The 25,313-nt window shown below is 36.3% G+C and overlaps 1 protein-coding gene across 3 annotated transcripts in view; it reads left to right on the forward strand.

Annotated features, from left to right (window-relative positions):
• RSF1 (remodeling and spacing factor 1) overlaps positions 1-25,313 on the forward strand; it is a 166,001-nt gene that overhangs the window by 24,339 nt on the left and 116,349 nt on the right. For all 3 annotated transcript variants that reach the window (XM_082845553.1, XM_082845554.1, XM_082845555.1), the window contains exon 2: positions 15,588-15,679. In XM_082845553.1, coding sequence (XP_082701679.1) covers positions 15,588-15,679 — 92 coding nt within the window. The remainder of the gene's footprint in view (positions 1-15,587; positions 15,680-25,313) is intronic.

Raw genomic sequence — 25,313 nt, forward strand, 5'->3', positions numbered from 1 at the left:
GTAGCATGAATGAAAGTAACTATAGATATTACATAAATTTATAAGTATGGCTGTGCTCCACTAAAACTTTTTTTATATAGACACTAAAATTTGAATTTTATGTAATTGTCATGTGTTGCAAAATACTGTTTTTCCTTTTATTTATTTATTTTTTTAACCCCCAACCTTTAGAAAATGTAAAACCATTCTTAGTTCACGGGCTGTACACTAGCCACCTGTGGTGTTTTAGTTAAAGTTAAATAAAAGAGATTGTCAGACTGGATAAAAAAAGCAAGACCCAACTATATGCTACAAAAATCCACTTTAATTAGAAGGTTACAGGTGAAAAATAAAAGAATAGAAAATGCTCTACTGTGCAAAACGAATCATAAGAAAGCTGGGATAGCTATACTAATATCAGAAAATGGAAACTTCAGAACAATGCTACAGGAGTTAATTTATCAGGGAGATGTGATGATTCTGACAGTGTCTTTTCCCCCAGTAACAGCTTTAAAATATGTGAAGCAAAAATTGACAGAACTGAAAGATACACACACAATCTAAAGTTATAATTGGAAATTTCAGCACTCCTCCTAGTAATTGATAGTGCAACTAGATAGAAAATCAGTCAGAATATAGGACATGAACAATGTTATCAACAAACTGGATGTTACTGACATTTCTAGAACACTACCCAACATGGCAGAAGATACATTCTTTTGAAATGACCCACTATACCTCAGATGTTAGTGAGGATGTGTATCAACTGGAACTCTTATACAATAATGGTGGGAAGATTAAATAGTGCAACCACTTTGGCGAAATGTTTGGGAGTTTCTTATTAAGTTAAACCTACATATACTATACAGCCTATCAGTTTCCACTACTATCTACCCAAGAGAAATAAAAATGTATGTCCACACAGAGACTTGTACACAAATGTTCATAGCAGCTTTACTTGTAATAGCCCCAAACTGGAAATAACCTGAATGTTCATCAGATGATTGGATGAACAAATATATTCATATAATAGGATACTATTTATAGTAAAAAAGGAGCAGACTGCTAATATATGCAGAACGTGAGTGAATGTCAGAAACATTATGCTGAGCTAAAAAAGCCAGACAAAATGAGTACATACTATATGATTCCATTTATGTGAAACGCTAGAAAAGACAGATCTTAGTGACAGAAAGCGGATCAGTGGTTGCCTCAGGTTAAAAGTGGGGTCACTGTCCAGGAAGAGGGTCACAAGGCAACCATTTGTTTAGTCATAGTCTCTTCTTTGTTGTTTTTTGTTTGTTTTTTGCTTATCTTAGTTTCTTCTCTTGTCACATTAGGAAACTTAATCATTCATAAAGGCAAGTTTATGGTTGGCAATTTGTAAATTGATAAGCATGGGTATAGTTGATTGCTTGGTATAAATGCACATTGCCAAGATGGATAGTCTATTTTACATGTTTCCTTTAAAGGTTTTAGAAATTTATCTGTTTCTCTGTCTGCTTCTTTAAGTATGAGCAAGAAACGTATATTATTGTTTATTCATTTGCTAATCAACCAGTTGCTTGGGTTATGAGTTCATGTTTGTGAATAAATTACTTTAAACTTTTATTTTACATTCTTTTCCATGTTATTTTTCTTTATGGTTTATCAGAGGATATTGAATGTAGTTCCCCTGTGCTGTTCAGTAGGACCTTGTTGTTTATCCATTCTTTTTTTTTTTAATTTTTTTTTTTTTTTTTTTTCTGGTACGCGGGCCTCTCACTGTTGTGGCCTCTCCCGTTGCAGAGCACAGGCTCCGGACGCGCAGGCTCAGTGGCCATGGCTCACTGACCCAGCTGCTCCGCATGCGGTATCTTCCCGGACCGGGGCACGAACCCATGTCCCCTGCATCGGCAGGCGGACTCTCAACCACTGCGCCACCAGGGAAGCCCATTATCCATTCTATATATAATAGTTTGCATCTGCTAATCCCAAACTCCCAATCCATCCCTCCCCCACCCTCTGCTTGGCGACCACAAGTCTGTTTTCTATGTCAGTGAGTCTGTTTCTCTTTCATAGGTAAGTTCATTTGTGTCATATTTTAGATTCCACATATAAGTGTTATAATATGGTATTTGTTTTTTTCTTTCTGACTTACTTCACTTAGTATGATAATCTCTAGGTCTACTCATGTTGCTGCAAATGGCATTATTACATTGTTTTTTATGGCTGAGTAGTAGTCCATTGTATATATGTAGTACATCTTTATTCATCTGTCAATGGACAGTTAGGCTGTTTCTACGTCTTGGTTATTGTATCAATAAATAGTGCTACTGTGAACATTGGGGTGCATATACCTTTTTGAATTATAGTTTTGCCTGGGTATATGCCCAGGAGTGGGATTGCTGGATCATATACTAACTCTATTTTTAGTTTTTTGAAGAACCTCCGTACTGTTTTCCACAGTGGCTGTACCAATTAACATTCCCACCAACAGTGTAGGAGGGTTCCCTTTTCCCCACACCCTCTCCAGCATTTATTATTTGTAGACTTTTTAATGATGACCATTCTGACTGGTGTGAGGTGGGTACCTCATTGTAGTTTTTGATTAGCATTTCTCTAATAAAATAGATTTTTTTAAAGGCCACATCATCTATTCATTCAATAAGTGCTTATTGAATGTATGGTATGCACTAGGCACTGTCCTAGGTGCTGAAGATAAAGGCCTATTTAATGTGGGATAGAGGTGATCAGACAGGCATTTATGATACAGTGAGATGTATAAGCAAAATCATTTTGGAATATCCAGCAGGGGCACTTAATCCTGATAAGATAAAAGAATAATCAAAGAATGGATAAAAGAATGATTTCCTAAGGAGTGACGACCAAACAACTCTGAGGGTGAATAGAAGTGGGTTGATGATAGAGGGAGCTGCACATGCTAAGGTACAAAGACTAGAAACAGCATGGAATGTTTGGGTATTCCATGAAGTTGAATATGGTGGATTTGTTGAGCCATTAAACCAAAACTAGCAACTCATTAGTCTGGACTTCTAGAGAAGTCTGTATGAGAAAAAGTAACCCATTATATTTGTGAAGCCACTCTGGTAAGGTTTTCTGTTACTTGAACATATCCATAATCAGTAGAGTGAGACAGCATATTTAAGTTGAAATGAAGGGATGAATGAGATATCTTAGGAACAAAAGAAATGAAGTCCTAAAATAGAACCAGCTTTCAAGGAAAGGGCAGAAGTGGGCCTGCAAATGAATCCAAAACAGGGCAAAGAAATAAGAGGAGAAATCAAAAAAGTGGTGTCACAGGATGGCCAAGTTTCAAAAATGAAGTTGTGATCACTGCTGTCATATGCTGCCAAATTAAGGCAAAGACTAAAGCATCCATTTAATTTAACTAGTCAGATTGTGGTGGGTTTGGAGCAAATGGCACAGGTGAGAAAATGGAAACTGAGTGCATAGAACTTTTTTCAGAAGGGTAGAGGAGGAGTGTGTGTTAGCTAGAGGGGACTTTATCATACTATTAGTATGACCGCCCCAAGTTGATTTTTCTTTTTGGTTTCTTTCTTTCTTTTTTTTTTAATATTTATTTATTTATTTAGGCTGTACCAGGTCTTAGTTGTGGCACGTGGGATCTTCCTTGCGGCCTGTTTAGTTGCAGCATGCAGGCTCTTAGTTGTAGTATTCAGCCTTCTTAGTTGCAGCCTGTGGACTTCTTAGCTGCAGCATGCAGACTCTTAGTTGCGACATACATGTGGGATCTAGTTCCCTGACCAGGGATCGAACCTGGGCCCCCTACATTGGGCGTGCCGATTTTTATCCACTGGACCACCAGGGAAGTACCCCCCACCCCAAGTTGATTTTTCAAAAGAAATCTTCACAAGTCCTTTACTCTTACTTGAATTGTTGTTTGAGACCAGCAGCAGTTTAAAAAAAATATCCATTGAAAGTCATATATAAAAAAAAAAAGTCATATATAAATGAAAATACTCATAAATATCACATTTTGTGGCTTTTCAAGGGACCCAGTCTTAGTAAACCATTCCTTCTAGGAACTTTTTTTTTCTTTAAAGTGTAACACTTAAGCCTGCAGTTGGTGTACTTTCAGTTAGATTGTTACGCACATAAGAACTGAGGATTGAGATAATGATGCTTCTTTGCCAACAATGAAGAGTAAGCGGTGGGGATGTTAGTTTTTCAACATAACTGAACAATCTCAGTGGAACACATTAAGATCTTGACTATCCTGAACCTGTAGGAGAAAGGGTTCTTTAAACTGGGATATTTGTATGTCTTTTGGGTTGTCTCTAAACTCTTTGAACATATTTACAGAAATTTTTATGTTTACGTTTTCTTAGGATGTCCATAGCTTTCATTCAAAATTAAGAGGTTGTCTTATGTTGGATTCCCCAGGCAGTAGACCCTGAGACAGAAATGTGAGTGCAAATAGTTTATTTGGAAACTGATGCCAGGAAACACTGACAAGGGCAGGGGAAGTGATACTGGAAAGGGGGAAAAAAAGCCAATATGGGATGTGTTTTCAAGTATGTTATTTTATAGGCTACTGGGACTAAATCCTCTGTTGAGCTGAAAGACAGTGTAGATTATATCTCAGATTCATCCCAGCAAAGGGGTTAAGGAGCTCTTTCAGTTACTGGTTTAGGGATGCCCTCAGGAATGCTTAACTCCCCTACCCTGTAGTCAGAAAAAACCCTCATGTGAAGACTTGCACATGCTTGCAGGTTGGCCTGTACTGGAATCATAAGTGCTGAGGGGATAAAGGTGAGGTGCTGCCAGCATCTGCTACAGAGGTAACAAAAAAATACAGTTTTATTTCTTGGTTAATTGAAAATGTTTTAAAATTGTTTAATTGACTGGAAATTCTGTGACATTAAAGAATTATTAGTTTTTAGGTGGTAATAATATTATTACGCTTAGTTTTAAAGAGTCCTTATCCCTTAGAGATACACAGTGAAATATTTGTGGATGAAATCATGATATCTGGAATTTGCTTTAAAATAACACGTTAGGGTGGATCAAGGTGGTATGAATGGTTAAATAACCCATATAAGACTGCCAGAAAACATGCCCTGTTGTCTTTTTCTTTAAATTGTATCAAATGTGAATAAGAAGAGATCAGCTCCTTTAGAAATCTTCAGGCAGAACCTGTTTTTTATTGTTTTGCTGATGTTTCAATTGAACATACTTAAATCACCAGTATTTTATTCAGACAACCTGGTTTGCTTATTAATAATTTTTAATAGTCAGTTGGCTGGCCCCTGAATAGGGTGTCAGCATTTGCTTTAAATAAGACATGATCACCATCTGGTGGTGAATAACAGTAACTTTGGTTTGTTTATTGCTTTATGGTTTATAAAGTGTTTTCATGTACATTTTCTCATTTATTGAAATAACTGTAGAAGTTACAGTGAATTCATTTGTTATGCTTTCTGCCAAGATTTTAGGAAACTGTAAGATGACATGGTATGTTACTTATATCGTTATCTCTGCTTGTCAAATGAATGTTGATTGAAAGAAAAGTATGATCATTTGTTAGCAAGGAATAAAGATGACATAAATTTCATAAAGAAATAGTTATTTTTTTCAATTTATTTATCTTATTTATTTTGTTTTTGGCTGCATTGGGTCTTCCTTGCTGCACATGGGCCTTCTCTAGTTGCAGTGAGCAGGGGCTACTCTTCATTGTGGTGTGTGGGCTTCTCATTGTGGTGGCTTCTCTTGTTGTGGAGCACGGACTCTAGGGCACGCAGGCTCAGTAGTTGTGGCTCGTGGGCTCAGTAGTTGTGGCACACGTGCTTTAGTTGCTCCGCAGTATGTGGGATCTTCCCGGACCAGGGCTTGAACCTGTGTCCCCTGCATTGGCAGGCGGATCCTTAACCACTACGCCACCAGGGAAGTCCCAAGAGATATAGTTCTTTTAATTTAAGTTCATAGATCTGCAGAATGGTCTTTAAAAGAAACATCAAACTGATTTCCTAACACCTAAAATCGTGGTATTGAATCATAAAGGCATCTTTTAGTGTGCTTTTAAGTTTTTAAATACTACGGAACATACATGATGGGGATAGAAATCTAGCACTTTATAGAGGTCTGGTGTTAGGAAATCACTATATAGGTATTTATTTAATTAAACTTGTGGACTTCATTATTGACTTCTGTATACAAATGTCCATGGGAGCATTCACATCTTCCATCCCTTTCCTCAAAAGGGAGAGAAAAGGGGAAATAAAACCCTGCCAATAAGTTGTTTTGGGTTAGTGCTGTCACCAGATGGCTCACACAGTGAACTGAAATTCTAAAGCCACTTTTGCCATCTTTTTCATCTCATCTCCCTCATTACTTTCCTACATACTTTTCAGATAATTTTTCTTTCACACCTAAAGGAACTTTCTTTTTTTCTAGCTGTCTGAGAACTTTTAAAATTTCCTCACTCCATCTCTCCCTGTTGCTTTCCTTGTCCTTTATTTTCTTGTCCCATTCTAGTTCATCAAATAGTTGAATGAGCCAGGAACTGTGCTTGGTGGAGGGAATACAACAATGAAAAAGGCAGATAGATCTGACCCTTACCTTGGAGCTTACATCTAAGGGTGGCAGAGAGGAAGAAGAGGAGATAGATGATAGGTAATTACAAAGTGAGACTGTAAAGGTAGTTAAGACTATATGATGTCAAAGAGCCTACCTTTATTTTCTTCCTCTTTTCCTGTTTTATACTTAGTTCTTACTCTCTCTTAATTATCAGTATTGGGGATAAATTTAAAACAATTTTTTAGCCAGCATGCTTGGTTTTCTGCTTTATTTAAATATTAAAATTGTAACATAATTTTTCCCATTATTGTGTTTAACATTATGGATAAAATCAGTTCTTGTGGGGTAGCAAGGCAGTTTGCAGCTTGGCTTTGGTTTCAGTGGATACAGCCTCTTTCGCAGGTTGAGCATTGTCTAAAGATGGTGCTATACATTTTGAGTAACAGTGTTTGCTTTTGACTTCTAAAGCACAGTGTTTCTCAACCTTTTTTTTTTCTTTTTCCCATGATCACACTCCTAAAGAGAAAACTTTAATTTAAAATTAATTTTTCCCTAGCAAGAGAATTTAAATACTAAGGGGTAAGATTTTGTCAGGTAGGGTTAAGTTGCTGAGAACTGTAAACCATATCTGAGATTTTTTGCCCTCCTCAAGGATCAGTTTTTGCCCTCTTGGGTGCAGTATTGCTCCCATGGAGAATATATACTGTAGTGAACTTTACTTTTATAATTGTAAATTTTCCAGAAAGCAATTTGGAAGTGAAGTGACTGTTTCAAAACTTTTAACTATGGAAACGGATAGGAAAACAGCAATAGCAGTCATGGTTGCACCACTTTGTGAATGTTATTAATGCCACTGAATTTTACACTTAAAATGGTTAAGATGACAAATTTTATGTTATTTGTATTTTACCACAATTTAAACATTAATCATAAAACATACCAAAGCCCATTGATTTGTGTACTTTAAAAGGATGAAGTGTATGGTATGTAAATTACTTTTCAATAAAGCTGTTGAAAAAAGAAAGAATGGATTAGGAGGAGGAGTAGCAGTCTTTCTGTTGTTACAGAAAGCTGGATTACATTTTAGAAATGGTTAATGCCTCAGAGTGCATAGGCAGGAACAACCCAAGGTAAAAGATAAAAACCCAGATACTGAGCTGTGCTGAAAGGGTGGCTTGATTCATAAGTCAGGTCTTCTGAACTATTCCTCCATCCATTTGGTACTTTAAGAAACATTAGGAAGAGCCTTGGATTGGAAGGTCTGGGATCTTGCTTGGGCTCTCTTCGACCTTGAGCAATTGACATCACATCTTAGTTGCTAAGTTTTCTAGTTTATCAGAGAGTGTGCTTTCAGTTCAAAAATGCTAAATCCTATGACGACTGCTGTGTTATTCTAAGGCAAATAAATACCTGCCTCAATACTTAGACTTGGACATTGAATATTAGAGCTGGAAGACTTTAGATCATCTGGTACAACTCCATTTATGGATGAGAAAATTGAGGTTTGCACCTCTTTCTCTTGACTCTTTCTAGTGCTTTTCATAATATACATGTAACGCAGTTTTAAAAAATACTTAGTTGGGCTTCCCTGGTGGCGCAGTGGTTGAGAGTCCACCTGCCGATGCAGGGGACACGGGTTCGTGCCCCGGTCTGGGAGGATCCCACATGCCGCGGAGTGGCTGGGCCCGCGAGCCATGGCCGCTGAGCCTGCCCATCTGGAGCCTGTGCTCCGCAACGGGAGAGACCACAACAGTAAGAGGCCCGTGTGCCGCAAAAAAAAAAAAAAAAAGAATACTTAGTTGAAATATTAAGTGCAGGCTTTTAAGTGCAGTATGAACATTTGAAATTATGAAGAGTATGAGAAATAAGACACGGTACACATAAATTTATTTAACTTTATTATTAAATGTCTGTGTGTATATGTTGTCTTTCTAAATCATGACTAATCAAACAAAAAGTTGTGGTTTCTGCTTTTAAAAATGAACAAATCAATAGGAATCACATAGAAGACAGAAATATAGTAGTTACTTTCTCAGATTGAGATTGGTGAAGGTGCTTGTTAGAAAATATTTTAGAAATTTTGAAATTTCCTAGATTTTGCAGTTTTCCTTGAGGGTACTTCTCTAAATCTCCACTGCTGCCACCTTAGTCCAAGCCATCATTATCTCTTGCCTGAAGTATGGCACTAGTCTCCTAGTTAGTCTAGTCGTATTCCCCACTTATACAAAGTTAGAAAGCTGTATAATGCAGTTTCACATGCTCATCACCTAGATTCAGTGAAATTTTGTAATTTTGTTTCATCTGTAACTCCATCTGTCCTCTGCTGCTTAGGTTATTATGAAGCAGAGCCTAGACAAAGAATGATCTTTTAAAAACTTCGATCAGGAAACTTTCCTAAATTCCTCCCTTGATTTCTCATTACACTCAAAATATAATCAAAACTCTTTATACGGACCTCAAGGCTTTATAAGATATGACCTTTGCTTACTTCTTCAGTGGCATCTTTTACCATTTTCTCTTTCCTGCCACACTGGAAGCCTTTATCTGCCTCAGGTCTTCTCTACAGGCATTTCCTTGTGCCTGGCATGTTCTTCCCTTCCTTGACTTGGTTGGCTGCTGCTTTTCATTCTTTTTTTTTATTAGAGAGCCTTTCGCTGATGGTTTTATCCTGTGTAAAAATGTTTACCTAAAATGTTAGCAATTGGTGCATTTAGGTGACGGGTGTACTAGTCTTTCAACCTTTCACTAGATTTAAAATAATTGGAGGAAAAGATGTTGAGGGAAAAAAATCCCTCCTCTTCCTTAAATACCATGATATCATTATTTCTTTCTTTTAAAATTTGTTTTGGGTCTCTCTTTCCTTCCTTCCCTACCCATCCCCCCACCCCTCCCATGATTATTAAATTGAGTAGAGAGAAAAGAGAGAAGGGAAATAGAATTATCTGATTAGAGTTGGAGGCGTATGTTATTGGAAGCCATTGCCTCAAGTACCTCGGATTCCCTCTGCCAGGATGCTGTTTTTCAAGTACATATAAGGAAAGAGTAACCCTTTAAAGACTGACTGATGTGAGGGTGGCTCACATCATCTTACCTAGAGGTCTTTCCTCCCCATAAACATCTACCTTCTCCTTCAGGAAGAGGTGCTGAATGCTGGTTATTCGAGCCTCCAGCCATACTGATGTTTATAGTAGTACACTGATTACTTTCTTTGTAGCAGAGATGTTTTCACGGCTTTGGTTCTGAAATAATCTGAGCCATGTTTGGTGTGTTTCTTTACCTATATGGGAACAGCAGTATGATTCTAAATGAAATCCAAAACCTAAATGGAGCATTAGAAACCCCTTGGTTTGCCTGCTTACATAACAACTATTCTTGGATTTTTTTTTTTTTTCCATTATGGTAATAATGGAAAGCTGAGCTTAGTGATTTATATTACACTTACCTGGCATCTCGCATCTATAAACTGTAGCTTTTCAGATAATGACCAAAGTTTTAGTTCATAGTCTTGAGACTTCTTTTTTTTCTTGCTTTTCTGAAAACTTTAAGATGATTGATTAAATGAACTTTTTGCAGATAAGGTATATAAAAACATAATAGTTACTTCAAGGATCAAGTGGACTGTGGGACCAGTGTCATTATGGTTAAAACGGTGCTCCCCCAACAGAGTTTGTAGAAACTGGCAGTAAGTAAAATCTTTTTGTAAGCTTATACTTAAATCCCTGTATCTGAAATCAGTGTTCTTTTATCAATGGCCTACATAAAATCAACTGTGTTGTGACTCTAAGTGTATCGCTGCTTACAACCGTAGAGGAAGTTTAAGTAAAAAACTTCAATGAGAGGAATTATGTAATTTAGTTATTATGACCAGCTGTAAATTTCTACCATTAAAAAGAGAATTGTACATAATAAAACTAGAATTTCAGAAGCAGCAGCATTCTTAAGGCTTGGTGCTGGAAAGATGCTTAGAAAAATGTAAAACTATAGAACATCTTTGGGTGATTGGATCAGTAATACATTCTGGGATCCTAACCACTTACTGCTGTTTCATACCTGCATCATTTTGGCAGGCCCTTCATGAATTCACACAGCACCTGACCTTTTCTTCTGCTTCAGAACCTTTCACCTTCTTGAGGCCTTGTGAAAGAAACGTGTCTGTTAAAGGTTATATATCAAATCTGTCATGTGAAAAGGTAGAGATCTTGGTTCAATTGGGACAAAACCTGTATTTTTCAGAATGACATGAAATTGGTTAATAGATAATTCTTAGAAGGAAGTTAATAATTACCTAATGTTCTCAAAATGAAATTACTTAGGAAATGTTCCAGGTGATAAATAAGTGAATTTATAGATCGTCAGTGCGTGTTATAGAAAATGATCATGTGTTTAAAAAATGTGATTGATATTTTATAGCTGCACTGCCCCAAACCCTAGCCACTTACCACATGTGGCTATTTAAGTTAATTAAAAATTAGTAAAATTAAAAGTCTAGTTCCTTAGTTTTATTAGCCACATATCAAGTGCTAAATAGTCACATGTAGCTAATGGCTGCTGTTTTGAAAAGTGCAGATATAGACTGCACTGTTTAGAGAATGCAAAGTATGGGAATTATAATATTTTCAATTTAACTTTTCTATTGAAGTTTTTGTCTGCTTCTTATTGACTGGCAAAATATTAAGAGCTACAAGTGTCCATAAGGTTATTAGCCTGTCAGTTCTATTTGTAACAAAAAAATATAAGTAAATTGGATGTTAACTAGACATATTGTGGTGATCCTTTTGCAGTATTTACAAATATCCAGTCATTATGTTGTACACCTGAAACTAAATATAGTGTTATATGTCAGTTGTATCACCAAAAAAAAAAAAAAAAATTAAGTAAATTGTTAGTAAATCGTGAGTTCTAAATTTTAGTTTTAAATGTGCTAGCTCTATGTGATCCAGTACAGTAGCCAGTAGCCATATGTGGCCCTTGAGCACTTGAAATATGGCTAGGGTGAATTGAGATATGCTATAAGGGTAAAATGATATGTTTTGAATACTAGGTATCACCCCAAAAGTGTACAATGGTTGAAGACGGTCAAAAGGTACAAACTTTCAGTTATAAAATAAATAAGTCATGGGGAGGTAATATACAGAATGGTGACTACAGTTAATAATAGTGTACTAAAAAAAATAAGAAAAAAAAATAATAGTGTACTGCATATTTGAAAGTTGCTAAGCAAGGAGATCTTAAAAGTTCTCATAAGAAAAACAATTTGTAATTATGTATGGTGGTGGGTGTAACTAGACTTATTGTGGTGATCATTTTGCAGTGTATACAAATATTAAATCATTATGTTGTACACCTGAAAGTAATACTGTCATATGTCAATGATGTATAATTTTAATTGAGTTATAAATTTAAAAAATAAGTAAAATGTCAAGTAAAAGTCTGAAATTTTAAATGCTGATAGTATGTTGAAATAACATTGAGCTATATAGCGCTACATAACATAAATTGTTAAAATTAATTTTGACCTTTTTTTTTTACTTTTATGAATGAACTAATAGAAAATTTGAAATTATGTGGCTCATTTTATATTTTTATTGGATAGTACTGTGTAACAGCCAATGCTCTAATAAGGAAATCTACTTCTACATGCCTAAATCAAGAATGATTATATTTGCGAAGTGGGATGAAAAACATTTTTTGCATATATTTACTTTTGTCCTCTTGGATTTTTAAAAATAGTACCAATTGCATCAAAACTTTTTGTGATTTCATTTGTCTGTGATGTGGAGGATATACATAAAACACAGGTGCAGAGCTTTTACCTGATAAATGAGTGATATAGATAATATGAATACTGTGGGCATTCCCAGGAAAAAGATGTTGCTGGAATCATTGGAAAGGTATCTCAGAGACTTTTAGGGCTTTTATTGACCCAACATTAAAAGATGAATATGATTCAAGTGGCAGAAAACAGTAAACTGGAGCGCTTGAATAAAAGCCCAGATAGGTTGTAGACTGGGTATGCTTAGTGGATAGTGAACAGGCCAGAATGACTTGAATCAAGCATTTAAGTGCAGAAGTAAGAGGGAAGGATTGGAGAGTTAGGTTGAAATTGAATATTGGGACTCTTTGGCTGGGGTAAGAAATCTAGATGAGTTTATGTAAGTATCTAGGAGCCATCAAAGATATTTATGAACTGGGAAGTGACATGAAAGCAGTATTTTTGTTTTGAAGATTGCTTTGGTTACAGGAGAGTATCCATACCTGTTTTTCTGAAGTGAGAAGGTGCAATGATATCATAGAGAAATTGGGGGAGATAGGGAGCAGGTTTGAGATGTAGAAAGGTAGAATCATTAAGACTACTATGTTTGGGGAAAAGGAAAAAAATTGAAACTGACCTTGGTTCCCCAAATGTCATGACAGAAGTGAAAATAAAGGTATTTTAGCTTTGTATAATGTTTTCTTTTTTTAATTATTATTAATTTATATATTTTTGGCTGCATTGGGTCTTTGTTGCTGCGCGCGGGCTTTCTCTAGTTGTGGCGAGCAGGGGCTACTGTTCGTTGTGGTGTGCAGGGTTCTCATTGCGGTGGCTTTTCTTGTTGTGGAGCAGGGGCTCTAGGCACGCGGGCTTCAGTAGTTGTAGCATGTGGGCTCAGTAGTTGTGGCTTGTGGGCTCTAGAGCATAGGATCAGTAGTTGTGGCGCATGGGCTTAGTTGCTCTACGGCATGTGGGATCTTCCCAGACCAGGGCTCGAACCCGTGTCCCCTGCATTGGCAGGTGGATTCTTAAGCACTGCGCCACCAGAGAAGCCCTGTATAATGTTTCCTGTTTTTAAAACTGTAAGATAGCCAGTTCAACCCTTTATTACAGACGAGGAATTTGAGAGTCATTGTTTAAAGAACTTGACCAGAATCATGGTCTCCTTGTCTTAAGTAGTAGAGCTGAGAATTGAGCCCAGGTCTTTTTCTTCCTGATGTATTGTCATTGGCATCTACTCAGTTGCCTAAGTCAGTGCCTCAGTTTTTCTTGATGCTTTCCCTTTGCTCAGTCAGCCAGTCCCTAAGTTTTATTATTTGTTTCCTAAACATATCTCAAATCTCCCCATTTCTCTTGGTACCACCTCTGCCTTCAGGTTACTCCCATCTTTCTGGATTGATATTTTCCTGAATTTATATCGTCTCTACCCTGCACACCACCTCCTAAAACAAATAAGCAAATAAAAGCTATCTGTTTTCCTACAGTTCAGTTTTTGAGATCTTTCTAAATTATAGAGCACTCTCACTTAAACATTTTAATAAAATGTAAACTTTGTAGCCTGTTCTTATAAGATTCTTCATGATCATACCCCTTTTCTGAGTGCTTCCACTTCCATGCTCACTTTGTTTTTCAGCCTTTTGTATTTGTTACTTTCATAAGCAGTGTCCTTTCCCCCTTTTCTCCACTCCACCCTCAATCCCGTGTATTCTGGTCTTGGCTTAGTTTGATTGTCTGTTTACTCATCTGTAATCATCCCTCCCCTGCTTCTTTCCTTTACCTCCAACTCACCCACCATTTACCTCCCCACCCCCCCGCCCCAGAGAAGACTCCCTTAAGTAGGCTCATTAAAGGTAGAGATTATTTCTTGCTTACTAATAGTGGACCCACAGAAATTTGTTGAATAGTGAAATGTTTTTATGCTTCAGGGTCATTTCAAGTTAGAAGTGGCTTTACTGGAGCGTAAAGAATCTGAAAGAATGAATGAAAAAAATTAGTCCATCACTTCCCAACCTGTACTTCAGAGCACTTGTACACTACAAGGTATTGTGTGTTTCACAGAAAAAGATTCCATGATCAAATATATTAGGGAATGCTGCAGATTATATCCAAGATAGGGTTATAAGACTATTTATATAAGACTAATCAATTAAGACTTCGGGAAGTTCTGTGGTAAAAATAAATATATATTTCCCTAATGTATTTGATTAGGGAAACTTTTTAGATAGTATAAATGTAATTTCTCTTAGGTTACTAGCAGTATTTGGTATTTGGGAAATGCTAAATGTGTGTGTCCTTCATTTCCCTCAGGTCTAATTAATACAGTTATACCATATAATCAGATGATGTCCAGGGGATATTTGGAGGAACTCTGGTTGTTTACAGTTGGAAGAGAAAACTTGAGGAAAGATACAGCTGTGTTCAAATATTTGAAGTTTCCAATAAAAGAGGAATTGAAAGTATTTTCTTTGAAACTAGAGAATAAGAGCAAGAAATGGGAGGAAGGTGTAGGGAGGCAGATTTTTTACTTTGTGTAAGGGTAACTTTCTAATAATTAGAATTTTGGAAGGTTAAGTAAATTTTCTGTCCCTGTAGTTTGTCAAGCAGAGATTTATAGGGATGCTATAGAGGAGTTTAGCACATTAGATAAGGGATGGGTCAGAAGAGTAGTTTTCTTCAACAGCTTGAAAACCAATTAGACTCTATTTCTGAGATATCTGTCAATTTGGAATTTATATTCGTTGATTCCTTTCTGATTCTGTGAATCTGTGTCTTGGTCTGCAATCTCAGTCAAGAAACCAAATATGTGGTATGAGAAACACAGTAGAAATTTTAGTTGTATAGTTAAGTGATTTTACTTTATGGTATTTTTTATAGACTTTATTTTTTAGAGCAGTTTTAGATTCACAAAAAAAATTGAGCACAAAGTAGAGAGAGTTCACATATACCCTCTTCCTCCGCACATGTACAACCTCTCTCACTGTCCACATCCCACACTACTATGGTACATTTGTTGAAATTGATGAACCTACATTGACACATTATTATCACCCAAAAGTCTGCAGTTTACATTAGAGTTCACTCTTAATTGTTGATGTTTTGAAAGAAAACATGAATATTCTTGTTCATGTTTAAAAAAGTAGTTTTCAGTTATTTCTTGCCCTAGTTTAGTCTTTTCTGATTCAGAGTTCTAAAAGATAACAAAATCAACATCTATTTTGAAAAAGTATTCAGCATTGAAGAAAGTTCTTTTTTTATGATCCTAAACGTTACAAATGTTTTATTTTGCTGGCTAACAGTATTTTTTCTTCCTTTTAAGTACCTAAAGAATTGGTGGAGCTCCATTTGAAGTTGATGAGGAAGATTGGCAAATCTGTTACAGCAGATAGATGGGAAAAATATTTGATCAAGGTAAATATTTGTAAATCACCTTCTCTATATTCTATCTAGCATAAATCGATGTTATGTTTCATAATATGCTCTGATTTTTAAAATGGTCTCCTAAAAGTTGCAAAATATGACTCAGAAATCTATATGATTACTACAGGTATGTGATTCTTCTTTGCAGCTACTAAGCAATAGTCTAGAGTCCCAAAGTTAGATTTCAGAGGTGTTATCTTTTGTGTCAAACACTGTGCTCAGGACTTTTCATGTTTTCTCTCAGTTTCTTTCATGATTTCTTAAAATCGTCCTGATCAACTCAGTTAAGCTATAGATGAGGCTCAACAAAGTTGTCATTTTTCTTTGAGATCACATAGTATGTGTAGACAGAGCCAAAATTTGTCTTTTACTTAAAAAGTAAAATGTCCAAAGACCTTTAGGTCAGTATGGAAGGCTTCCTTAATGAAGCCTTACCTATCCTTGATGAGAACAACTTGGGTAATCAGAAAATGATTGCTTTAGGATAAACCCTATTAAGGGCACGACCATTCAGGAAAATTGTCTGGATGGAATTGCATCCAAACTTCTGAGATCCACACAATTTTGTGAGGGGCGGGGGGTGATATTTTGAACTCTAACATACTAGAATATTAGGTTACATTTTTAGGTGATTGAAAACCTGTAATTTTCTTATCGTCTTTTTAAAAATGTATGTTTATGTATACATGTATTTTCATACCTGCTTTTGCAGGCGTGTGCATATGATTGTAGAGTGTTATGAAAAGAGGAACCATCAGGGAACAGGAGTTGCTTGTTCTTATCATAAAAAATCACATGTGCTGTTTCAGTTATCTTTGCTGCGTAACACACCACTCTAAATTAAGTGACATAAAACAATAATCATTTTAATCAGCTCAGTGACTCTCTGGGTTGGGAATTTGGAAAAGGTCACTTTCACTGTACTCTGTTGGTTGAAGCAACCACAGTTCTCCCCAGATTCAGGGAGAGGAGGCATAGACCTGAACGCTCAGCAAGTGGTAGGAGTGTCTTAACTTTTGAAAAGCCCAATATGAGATGAGATATATTTCAATACTTTTGCACAAGTTTGAAGCCCTGGAAAGTTGGCTCAGCATTTCAAAAATTTGATGCTGTGTGATTTTCTAAAAGCCTTGATTAACTAATATTTAATTAAATCTCTGAACTATATTAAACTGTGGATAATAAATGAGCAAAGTTTTAACTGTTTAAAGTCCTTTTAAACATACCAGTGGGGCAGGGGGTGGATACCAGTGAAGTTGCTGCTTTGCCTTTAACAAAATATTTATTAACAATCTAGGTCTGGACCTTAAAGAGAGGTGCTAGAATTTCAGGACAGTAGTTTTTAACATAACATTTTAAAGGGTGTAGTTGTTTGTAAATCTGTTTATTAAAGTAGGTTGGTTTGTTTTGTATATGTTCTGAGAACTGAGGTAGAAATATCTTGTATACTCATCTCAACTCTACTGTTAACAAAATTTGGGTCCACGGATAATCTCCTTTTGCCCCCTTGTATCTCAGTTTCTTCATAAAATGTGATAATTGGGACAAGATGATTTTATAAACCCCTTTAGTTTTATGGTCATAACTGCAGGTTCTAGCTCAATTTTTTTGAATTGAGATACTTTCACATAACATAAAATTTGCCCTTTGAAAGTGTACAATTCAGTGTTTTTAGTATATTCACAAGGTTGTGCAACCATCACCAGTATCCAAACCAGAACATCTTCATCGCCCCAGAAGAAACCTCATACCCATTAGCAATTACTTCCCCTTTCCCCCAGTCCTTAGCAACCACTGATCTGTTTTCTGACTCTATGAATTTGCCTATTATGGCGGTTTCATATAAATGGAATCAGAATTTGTAGTAGCCTTTGTGTCTGGCTTCTTTCACTTAGCAAAATGTTTTCAAGGTTCATCTGTGTTGTAGCATGTATCAGAACTTTGTTCGTTTTTATGCTTGAATAATATTCCATTGTGTGGATAATATTACATTTAATCTGCTTATCAGTTTATGATATTTGCCTTGTTTCTACCTTTTGGCTATTATAAATAGTACTGCTATGAACATTTGTGTACAGATTTTTGGGTAGACAGGTGATTCAGTTTTTTGAGTATATATCTAGGGTAGAATTGCTGGGTTATATGGTAATTCTTTGTTTAATTTTTTGAGGAACTGCCAGACTGTTTCCAAAACAGCTCCAACGTTTTTCCCTAGGAACCTATGAGGGTTCCAACTTTTCCACATCCCACCTTACCAACACTTATTATTGATTGATTGATTTTAGCCCTCCCAGTGGGGATGAAGTGCTATCTCATTATGGTTTTGATTTACATTTTCCTTATGATTAAAGGATGTTGAACCTTCTTTTCATGGGCTTGTTGGACTTTGTGTGTATCTTCTTTGGAAAAATGTCTATTCACATACTTGTCCATTTTTTAATTGGTTGTCTTCTTGTTTTTGAGTTTTTAAAGTTTTTTTATATATTCTGCATACTAGACCCTTACCAGATATATGGTTTGCAAATATTTTCTCCCGTTATGTGTGTTGTCTTTTCAGTTTCTGTGTAATATCTTTTGATGCATGGAAGTTTTCATTTTGATTAAGTCCAATATTTTTCTAATGTGGCTAGTGCTTTGGTGTCATATATAAGAAACGGTTGCCCAAGCCAGGTCATGAAGATTTAATTCTATATTTTGTTTTAAGAGTTTGTAGTTTTAGTTCTTAAATTTAGATCTATAACCCATTTAATTTTTGAATATACTCTCAGATAGGAGTCCAACTATATTCCTTGCACATAGATCTCCATTTGTTCTATTACCATTTGTAAAAAACATTCTTTCCCTCACTGGATTGCCTTGACATCCTTGTAGAAAGTCAATTGACCATAAATGTGAGAGTTTATTTCTGAAGTTTTCATTCTGTTGACTTACATGTTGTTATTTATGCTGGTACCATATAGTCTTGATTACTGCAACTTTGTGGTAAATTTTGAAATTGTTCATCTTTTCCAAAATTGTTTTGGCTGTTCTGCATCACTTTCATTTCCTTATGAGTTTGAGGATCAGCTCATCAGTATCTGCAAAAATGCCAGTTAGGATTTGCATAGGGATTGTATATAATCTATAGATAAATTTGGGGAGTATTGGCTTCTTAACAGTAGTAAGTTTTCTGATCCATGAAAATAGGATGTCTTTCAAAATATATAGGTCTTTAATTCCTTTCAAAAATGTTTTGCAGTTTTCTGACTCCAGTCTTATACTTTTGTTCAATTTATTCCTTAGCATCTTGCAGTTTTTGAGGGTATTGTAAATGGAATTTTCTTAATTTCATTTTCATATCATTCACTGCTATTGTGTAGAAATATGACTAATGATTGTATGTTGATCTTGTATGTTGCAACTTTGCCAAACTCATTATTAGCTCAAATAGCTTTTTTTGTGAAATCTTAAGATTTTCTATGTACAAGATTATGTCATCTGCAAACATAGATAGGCTTACTTCCCCCTTTTCAATCTGGATACGCTTTATTTCTTTTTCTTGCATAATTGCTTTGCTGGAACCTCTGGTACACTGTTGAATAGAAATGGTGAGAGCAGACATCCTTGTCATGTTCCTGATCCTAGGGGGAAAGTTTTCAGCCTTTCAACTTTTAATATGGTGTTATTTGAGGGTTTTTCATTGATGTCCTTTATCAGGTTGAGGAAATTCTCTTCTTTTCCTAGTTTGTTTAGTGTTTTTATCATGAAAGCTGTTGGATTTTGTCAGATGTTTTTTCTGCATCTATTGAGTTAACCACACAAATTTTGTCCTTTATTCTATTAATGTGGTATATTACATTGATTAATTTTCATATGTTGAAACCTTGCAATCCTGTAACCAATCCCACTTGGTCATGGTCCGTAATCATTTTTATCTGTTGCTAGATTTGGTTTGTTAATTTATTTTTGAGGATTTTTGTGCCTATGTTCATAAGGGATATCCGTATTTTTTTTTTTTTTTCTTGAGGTGTCTTTGTCTGGTTTTGCTATCTCGGTAATGCTGGCCTCTTATGTTGAATTGAGAAGTGTTTCCTCTGCTTTTGTTTTTTTTTGCAAGTGTTTGTGAGGTATTTATTAGAATTTAGCAGGGAAGCCAGGTGCACTTGGGCTTTTCTTTGTTGAAAATTTTTGTTTGTTTATTCAGTCTCTTTAATTGTCATTGATTTAGTCAGATTTGTATTTCTTCTTGTGTCAAGTTCAGTAGTTTGTGCCTTTCTAGGAAATTGTCCATTTTATTAGCTTATCTAATTTATTGGCATACAGTTGTTCATAGTATTCACTTATAATTCTTTTTACTTCTGCAAAGTCTGTAGTAATGTTCCTTCTTTCTTTCCTCATTTTACTGATTTAGTGTTCTCTTTTTTCCTGGCCAGTCTAGTTAGAGGTTTGTAAAATTTTATCTTTTTAAGGACCAACTTTTGGTTTAATTGAATTTCTGTTTTTCTTTTTATTTATTTATTTATTTATTTATTTATTTTTGGCCACGTTGGGTCTTTGTTGCTGCGTGCAGGCTTTCTGTAGTTGCAGTGAGTAGGGGCTACTCTTCGTTGTGGTGCGTGGGCTGCTCATTGCGGTGGCTTCTCTTGTTGCAGAGCACGGGGCTCTAGGCGTGTAGGCTTCAGTAGTTGTGGCTCGCGGGCTCTAGAGTGCTGGCTCAGTAGTTGTGGCGCACCAGTTTAGTTGCTCTGCGGCATGGGATATTCCCGGACCAGGGCTCTAACCTGTGTCTGTAGCATTGGCAGGTGGATTCTTAACCACTGTGCCACCAGGGAAGTCCCTACTCTTCTTTTCTAACATGGAAGTTTAGGTTATTAATTTGAGGTATTCCTCTTTTTCAATATAGGCATTTTCAGCTATTGCATCTAATCCCTGCTTAGTTACATTTAATAAATTAGTATGTTCTCTTTTGTTTTCATTCATTTCTAAGTATTTTCTCTTTTCCCTTGTGATTTCTTTTTTGACCCGTTGGTTATTTAGTAGTGTGTTGTTTCCACATGTTTGTGAATTTCCCCAATTTTTTCCTGTTTTTGATTTCTAATTTCATTCCATTGTGTAGGAGAACATACTTTGTTTGATTTTGATCCCTCTAGTTTTGTTGAGACTTTTTTTGCCCTTACTTAACATATATTATATCCTTCTTCAATATTAAAAAATAATTTTTCTACTTAGATATTTATAGAGATTTGCTAACTTCATATGTATATTTACAGTCCTTTTTTCCCTGTTTTTTAAGACTTTCACTGCCCTGTAAATACACTCATGTATAAATGTGTATTTTTCCCTTATCCTTTTTTGATATGCTAAAGTCTCTTCTATTTTAGTAAAGAACTATAAACTCTCCATTAACTCTTTATTTCCCTTCAGCTGCCACCCATCTGCTCTTCTTCCCCTTTATATAAGTCATTTGTTGCTTTCATGACAACTTACCCCCAAACTGAGCAGCTTAAAACAATGAACATCAAACATTTATTATCTCATAATTTTTTTGTGTTAGGAATCTGGCTCAGTGTCTGTCATTAGGCTGTACGTAGTCAAGCTGTCAGCTTGCCTTGCAGTTTTCTCTGAAGGCTCAACTGGAAGAGGATCCACTTCCAAGCTCAGTCACATAGCTGTTGACAGGATTGGGTACCTTGTCATGGCTTTTTCATAAGGCAGCTTAAAATACTGCAACAGAGCCAGTGAGTGAGAGAGAGTGCCTGAGATGGAACTCATGGTCTTTTTGTAGCCAGATCTTGGAAATGACGTACTATCACCTTTGCCATATTTTATTTGTTAGAATGAAATCACTAGATTTGGCTCATAACCAAAGTGGGTGGGGTGAAGGAACAAGGGAGGGAATGACATAAGGGGAATGAATACCAGGAGGTGAAGATCATTATGGGCCACATAGAAGCTATCTATCTTACAGACCTCTTGAAATAATTTTCTTTATTTGCTAGTCTGTTTCTTTACCTCCCATTCACTCCTTAGTCCATTGAAAATTTCCTCCTCTGCATAATTCCATTCCAATAAAATTTCTTTTTCAGTTCAAGCATTTGAACAGTGTCGCTTATTACTAAATTCAGGTGACACTATTTATTACATATCTTCCTAGTTTCTCTACATGTTCTTTCCTTCAAACATTCTTCTTTTGCCTTCTTTCCTACAGTACTTTCCTGGATTTCTTTCTATCCCTAGTAGTCTCCTTTGCCAGATCTTTCTTTTTATCTAAGCTCCTGAAGGTTTTTGTACTACAGAGTTTTGTTTTAGACTCTCCTCTAGTCTCATTTCATATACGCTCCCTGGATTATCTTATTTATTCCCATGGCTTTAAACCGCGTATGCCAGTGAGTCATATTTGCATCCTGAATCTTCTTAGTTCCAAGGCCAGTATACTCAATTACATAGTGAACATCTTTACTCAAAAAATAAAGTGAATCTGTGTCAGTGTAGAGACTAAACTTCTGTAACAAAATGATTCCAAAATATAATTGCTTAAATAAGCAATAACTTGGGACTTCCCAGGTGGTCCGGTGGTTAAGACTCTTAGCTCCCAATGCAGGAGGCACAGGTTTGATCCGTGGTCGAGGAACTAAGATTCTGCATGCCCTACAGCGCAGCCAAAAAGGGGAGAAAAAAAGCAATAAGTTTATTTCTCTCTATCATAACAATGACTGGTCTAGACTCTTGAGACAGTTGTGTTCCATGAGGTTATTCAGAGGCCCAGGTTTCTTTTATTTCACTGTTGTACCCTAGGACATTTTGCTTTCCTGTGTTGTACAATGTACTTCAGCCTCAGAAAGGAGAAAGAAAGTAAGTTCAGGGCATGCAGTTTTCTTTTAATAAGCAAAGCAGAAGTTGCGTATGTTACTTCTGTTATTCCATTAGAAACAACACAGTCACATGATTATACCTATTCGTAAAAGAGGTTAGAAAATGTCAGGTCTTCTTTAGTGGCCACAAACTCAGGAAAATGGAACAGGGTGGCCAGATTTGTGTGGGACAACTGCAAAATATTTGGTTCCCTTCCCTTTGGGAGGACTATACATCCCCCTGCTGGTAAATTCAGGCATGGTCATGTGATTAGGCTTTGGTCGGTGAAATGAAGGAAAAGTGGTATGTTAGTTACACTTTCTGGAAAAAGCTTTAAGAGCAATGTATATTCTTCATGTGTTTTATTACCTTTGCAATGATGACTGATAATTTTCTAGATAAATGCTGCTCACTTGGGGGTGAAGATAATGTGCAGCAGAGCCACTACCAACCTGTTATCAAGATACAGTGTAGCCCAAGAATAAACTTTGTTGCTATAAACCTAGGTGTTCAGCAAACTATTTCTTAAGGGGTAAGATAGTAAATATTTTAGGCTTGTGGTCCTTATATTTTCTTTCACAACTACAGTTTCTAAATAAATGGATATGGCTGTGTTCCAGTAAAACTTTATCTACAAAAACAAATAGTCTGTGGGCCAGAGTTTGCCAGCCATTGCTGTAAATCATTGAGATTTGGGGGTCCTTTGTTACTGCAGCATAACCCTACTATCCTGACTGATACCCTTGGTTAAATAGCATCAATACCACATATTTTCTCAAACCAGAAATATAAGTATCATCCTTGATTCCTTTATCATTTCCCAAACTAAATCTTGGCCGCTCTCTCTGAACTGTTCATTTAACAGATGAAGATATTAAGAACCAAAGGGAGATACTTATTCTTGGCCATGTATCCAAGTTAGTAAAAGAGAACCAGAACTTGGATAGATCTGCTACTTTTATAGTGTTTTTTTTAATAGTCTAGAGTTTATTGTTCCTTGACTTGGTAAATGGTACTGTTGTATATTCAGAGCTGGTGGTCACTCTGGACTTCATATCAACCAAGCCCTGTTTGATTTAGCCTTCTAAATCTCTCTCAACTCAGTATACTCAACCCTCTTTGTTTCTACCCTGCTTGCAGTCATTTTCTCTCACCTGGATTAATGTGGGAACCTTCAGATTGGTTTCCGTGTCTATTTCAGTTACCACAGTGAAAATGGTAAAGCGAAAATCTGATTGATCTTTCTCTTCTGTTTTAAGCCCTTAATTATGACTCCTTGTTGTCTTCTGAATGGAAAATAAATTTTTTAACATGGGAACAAAGTTTTTTATGTGATGGGCCTTGCTATTTTTTTCTCTGGATTCTTTTCTTGCTGTTCTCTTTACCACATCAGTATGTACTGTGTGGTAGTACATAGAGTACAGTAGTTCTGCCATGAAGAAATACTTTTGGTTTCCAGAATGGTCATGCTGTTTCTTGCTCCTTGCTTTTTTGTGTATAACTAAAGTAGGTCTTGCCCTTCAATCTCATCTTATCACCTTGTTTTATTTCATTCATAGAACGAAAAATCCCAAGTTTATTATTTAAGTCTGTCTCTTCCACAAAAACCAAATCTCAGTGAGGGCAAGGATTTTTGTCAATCTCTTATATTCTTAGCACCTGAACCAGTGCCTAACACATAGCGATTGCTCAGTCAATATTTGTTGAATCAGTAATTGGATAAATGAACGAACACTGTCCTAGCAGAAGCCAGCCACATGAGTGTGTTTGTGTATGTACGTCTGTGTGTGTGTCTCTGTCTGCTCTCCTGTTCCCCTGCTTCCGCTCCACACCCCCCACACACATCAAAATGCAAGTTCTTTGAAATCAGGGAAGTATGCATGTTTTTCAGTGTTTTCATCTAATATTATGCCTTGCTAATTGTAGGTACTCAAGCATGTTAAAAGGATACTATTATGAGATACCAATTTTTAGCGCCTATGATTTTAGTTCTTCTAAGAGTACTTTTTTTTTTTAGAATCTTTATTGGAGTATAATTGCTTTACAGTGTTGCGTTAGTTTCTGATGTATAACAAAGTGAATCAGCTATATGCATACATATATCCCCATATCCCCTCCCTCTTGCGTCTCCCTCCCACCCTCTCTATCCCATTGCTCTAGGTGGTTGCAAAGCACCGAGCTGATCTCCCTGTGCTATGTGGCTGCTTCCCACTAGCTATCTATTTTACGTTTGGTAGTGTATATATGTCCACGCCACTCTCTCACTTCATCCCAGCCTACCCTTCCCCCTCCACGTGTCCTCAGGTCCATTCTCTACGTCTGTGTCTTTATTCCTGTCCTGCCCCTAGGTTCATCAGAACCATTTTTTTTAGACTCCATATATATGTTTTACCATACGGTATTTGTTTTTCTCTTTCTGACTTAACTTCACTCTGTATGACAGACTCTAGATCCATCCACCTCACTACAAATAACTCAGTTTCGTGTCTTTTTATGGCTGAGTAATATTCCATTGTATATATGTGCCACATCTTCTTTATCCATTCATCTCTCAATGCACACTTAGGCTGTTTCCGTGTCGTGTTACTGTAAATAGTCCTGCAGTGAACATTGTGGTACATGACTCTTTGAGTTATGGTTTTCTCAGGGTATATGCCCAGTAGTAGGATTGCTGGGTCATATGCTAGTTCTATTTTTAGTTTTTTTAAGGAACCTCCATACTGTTCTCCATAGTGGCTGTATCAGTTCACATCCCCACCAACAGTATAGCAGGGTTCCCTTTTCTCCACACCCT

This window comes from Leucopleurus acutus (genome assembly GCF_964270905.1).
Source record: "Leucopleurus acutus genome assembly, chromosome: 8".
In the NCBI taxonomy this organism is placed as follows: Eukaryota; Metazoa; Chordata; class Mammalia; order Artiodactyla; family Delphinidae; genus Leucopleurus; species Leucopleurus acutus.